This window comes from Salvelinus alpinus, chromosome 3 (genome assembly GCF_045679555.1).
Source record: "Salvelinus alpinus chromosome 3, SLU_Salpinus.1, whole genome shotgun sequence".
Classification (NCBI taxonomy): domain Eukaryota; kingdom Metazoa; phylum Chordata; class Actinopteri; order Salmoniformes; family Salmonidae; genus Salvelinus; species Salvelinus alpinus.
In genome coordinates, this window is record NC_092088.1 from 22,470,095 (window position 1) to 22,473,556 (window position 3,462).

General features: G+C 39.6%; 1 protein-coding gene across 1 annotated transcript; it reads right to left on the reverse strand.

Moving 5' to 3' along the window:
* Positions 1-245: 245 nt before the first annotated feature.
* On the reverse strand, positions 246-2,794 carry LOC139570310 (homeobox protein Dlx3b-like). Its single transcript, XM_071392093.1, has 3 exons — positions 2,277-2,794; positions 1,259-1,443; positions 246-1,012 (listed from the first exon to the last, which is right to left on the reverse strand). The coding sequence occupies exons 1-3, from the start codon at positions 2,617-2,619 to the stop codon at positions 701-703; spliced, it is 840 nt and encodes a 279-aa protein (XP_071248194.1). The 5' UTR covers positions 2,620-2,794; the 3' UTR covers positions 246-700.
* Between the last annotated feature and the right edge of the window lie 668 nt (positions 2,795-3,462).

Here is a 3,462-nt window from a genome sequence, read left to right on the forward strand (position 1 = left end):
TTTAACTCTTTCCGGATGTTGGCCATAAAATATTTGGGGCAACACTCAGCAATGAAGAAAACAATTATATAAATTAAACATTTACGATATATATCAACACATCTCAGAAAAGCAGCTAAGCTGCCATGTTTTTCTATTTTGTGTCTGTTAATTCTTTTCGACGGACCAGCGAAATACAGAAGAAACATAATGTATTTATTTATAAGTGATTAAAGTGAGTAAAAACATAAGTTAAAAACACAATATTCAATTGATATATTTATTCGTTTTGACAGAAAGGCAATAATAACATACTAATTACAACATTAATATAAAAAGATTCGCAGCACCACAGTGCGGTATTTCCATTCCAAACAAATATGATCTTAGTGGTTCTGCTTTCTATTAACACCTATGTACAGCCTTCGACATTTTGTACAAATCGATATAAATTATGACCTGAGTTTCTGACGCATGCTCTGCAAACCCATATCCACGATTTAATATGGATCAACTGAACAGTTTTGCCATTATTCTTCCCGTGTTAGGTAAGCTAGCCTACAGTAAAAATGGATTACCCAGCTTTTCAGGGAAATACACACTTTCACTTTTGTCAGGTCTACGTCCAAAACAAGCCAGCGCCAGCTTCTACTTTTTAGAGCTCTGGTAAGTTCAGTTGATGTGGAAGGGCCTCGTATTAAAACTCTATGTTTAGTCTTTGTTAATAAACAGCCCCAACGCTTTGCTGTGGTACTGGGTGATGCACTGCGCCGGGGTGCTGTAGATGCGATCCCTGTTGGTACCAGTGGTTGTTATAATCCTCCAGGTAGGGGGGCGACGAGCTGAGGGGCGGCTGCGGGACCTGGGGCCTGCTGGCGGGGGTAGTGAGAGAGTTATTGTCCCAGACCGTCGGCGATGGCGGGGAGTTGCACGCCATGGAATCGCTGGCATTTGGACTGTGGTCAAGGGGAATCTCGCCGTTCTTGTAAAGCTTCTTGAATTTGGACCTCCGGTTTTGGAACCAAATCTTGACCTGTTAGGAAAGAGATGAATGTTATTAGTCTAAAAGTCATGTTCAAACAATGAACATCGTAATTTTGATAAAGGTAGGCCTCCAGGTCTACGTTATAAGGATAACTGGCTCAAGAACACACATCCCAAAAGTTTTTGTGTGAACCTTTGTTGTAGTTGTCAATATTCAAATGGCATATTTACATACACTTTTTTACAATACAATGAAACAATAGCGTAGGCTTCCTATAAATAATTTGATATTTACCTGTGTCTGTGTCAGACCGAGTTGAGCCGCAAGTTCGGCTCTTTCCGGGAGGGCGAGGTATTGCGCTTTCTGAAAACGTCTCTGCAACGCTGCTAGTTGGTAGCTGGAGTAAATTGTTCTCGGCTTGCGGATTTTTTTGGGTTTTCCATTCACCATACGAATTTCAGGCTCGGGTTCTTCTTTCACTACAAAGAAAGAAGCACCAATTGTATCATTAGTTCTCATTATCAGTTTATGAAAAACATTTAACAATGCCAAAACAATGTAATAAGAATAATGATAATAATAATAAGTTATAATCAATAAAAATAGCATGTTATTATTGTGATAATATGTTATTACTATTATCATTATTACATTATTATATGCTAGTTGAAGTAGCAATAGCAATATTTCCATGTTGCAATGCTAAAATATATGGAAAAAGTCTCGATCATGCTCAACCTGCTATAATAACCTCAATAGTCGGTCAATATTTGATATAATATCCCTAAATATCTGGCAAGTGATTCACATACAGTTGCTATCACTGCAATTACTAACCATAATGGTTTATGACTAGCTGTTAATAACTGGCTATGTTTTTCATCAAAGGCTATCAATTAGCACCTTGGTTTCAACTTCAGTATTGTAGTTTTACTCTATAGTAACTTGTAATAAATCCCACCTATACAAAATCTGATTTTAACAGTTGAAATGAATTATATGTCTGAAACCCAAATAGGACTATGACAGAGCAGGCCCTTTAATTGTTTTCGCTATCTCTGCTATCTCCTTCTATTTCGTTTAACTGGAATAGTCAACCAATATATGTTAGATGGTTCTCAGATAGAGCAGACCTATACAACATTAAACCACCCAAGAGACTACCTGAATGTTTTTTCACAGTATGTATGTAGCCCACCCGTCTCTCTCCTTCTCTCTCTATTTACGCATACACGGAAACGATTCAGTTGGTAAACTTCGAAATGAAGCAGAATATAACACAGAAATAATTCAAATATTTTTCGGTATTTACCTGAGCTTTGAGGTGATGCCTGCAGATGATCTCTGTTGTAATGTCCATATTGCCTGTAGGCATTTGTGTAAGGGTATTCAGACTTGGTGGGATAAACTCCCGCACCACCCATTCCATTCAGATTGAATTGGTGATGGTAGGCATTCATTTGTTGTCCGTATGTTGGACTCTGATAATATTCGTGATGGCTGTGAGCCGTTTGTCCACTGTAGTAACCCATGTCCGTGACTGAGGACTCGGGAAGAGTCGGAGAGTCCTTGGAGCTCGGATGGCAACTCATAGATCCGGGGAGATCGGTCAAAATGCTCGCTATCTTCTTTTCATAAATCTGTCCACTCATCATGGGTAGACAAGAAAGTCCACGATAATTCGTAAATACAGAACGTTTGTGCAGTAGTGTTAAAATAAATCGCAATGAAGAGATATAGTCAGTAGCGCGCCCTAAACGCAAGTCCTTGGAGAGCAAGTCCTCAAACTCTCCTAGCTGTAGTAACTACGTTGTGGCAGCGCTCTACCCCGGTGAAAATGAATTATAGAGCGCTGGGATGGATACTGCGTTTTCATTGGCTCCAGTCAATATTTTTTTTCTCTCCCTCTTGTCCTCAAGGCGAAATAGTTGCGCTCAGTATGTAAAACCTGCACTTGGCCAAAAGTGCCTAAACACGCATGCCTTTTGGCGAGTCAGGTCTGGCTTTTTGAGGCAAGTTAGAGTTATTTAGCTGTTGACAACATCACTCCAAAGTATAGCAAAAAATCTATAAACAAACTTTGCATGGCTTTGCATGATCCTGTGCTTTGTTTGAAATGGAGCTCAAAGAGTACTGGCACTCTTGTGGCCTACTACGTATCCCACTGTAGCCAGAACGTCTTGTCTCATTACTTGTCCTTGTTCTGAAGAAGAGCTATGATACAGAATTAAGACATCGTATTTACTTATTCAAAGGGGGCCAAACGGTGCCTCTAACCTATCCATTCTAATTCAAAATGAGAAGCAATCAAAAGGATTAGGAAACCATTCCATTGAATGTCTTTGGGGAAATTATTTTGTTGTGTGCGTGTGTGTGTGAGTGTGTGTGTGTGCCTGTGTGTGTGCGTGCCTGTGTGTGTGTGTGTGTGTGTGTGTGTGTGTGTGTGTGTGTGCGTGTTCCAAAATCTATGTAAATCTCCAAAAACAACAAACGGTTAC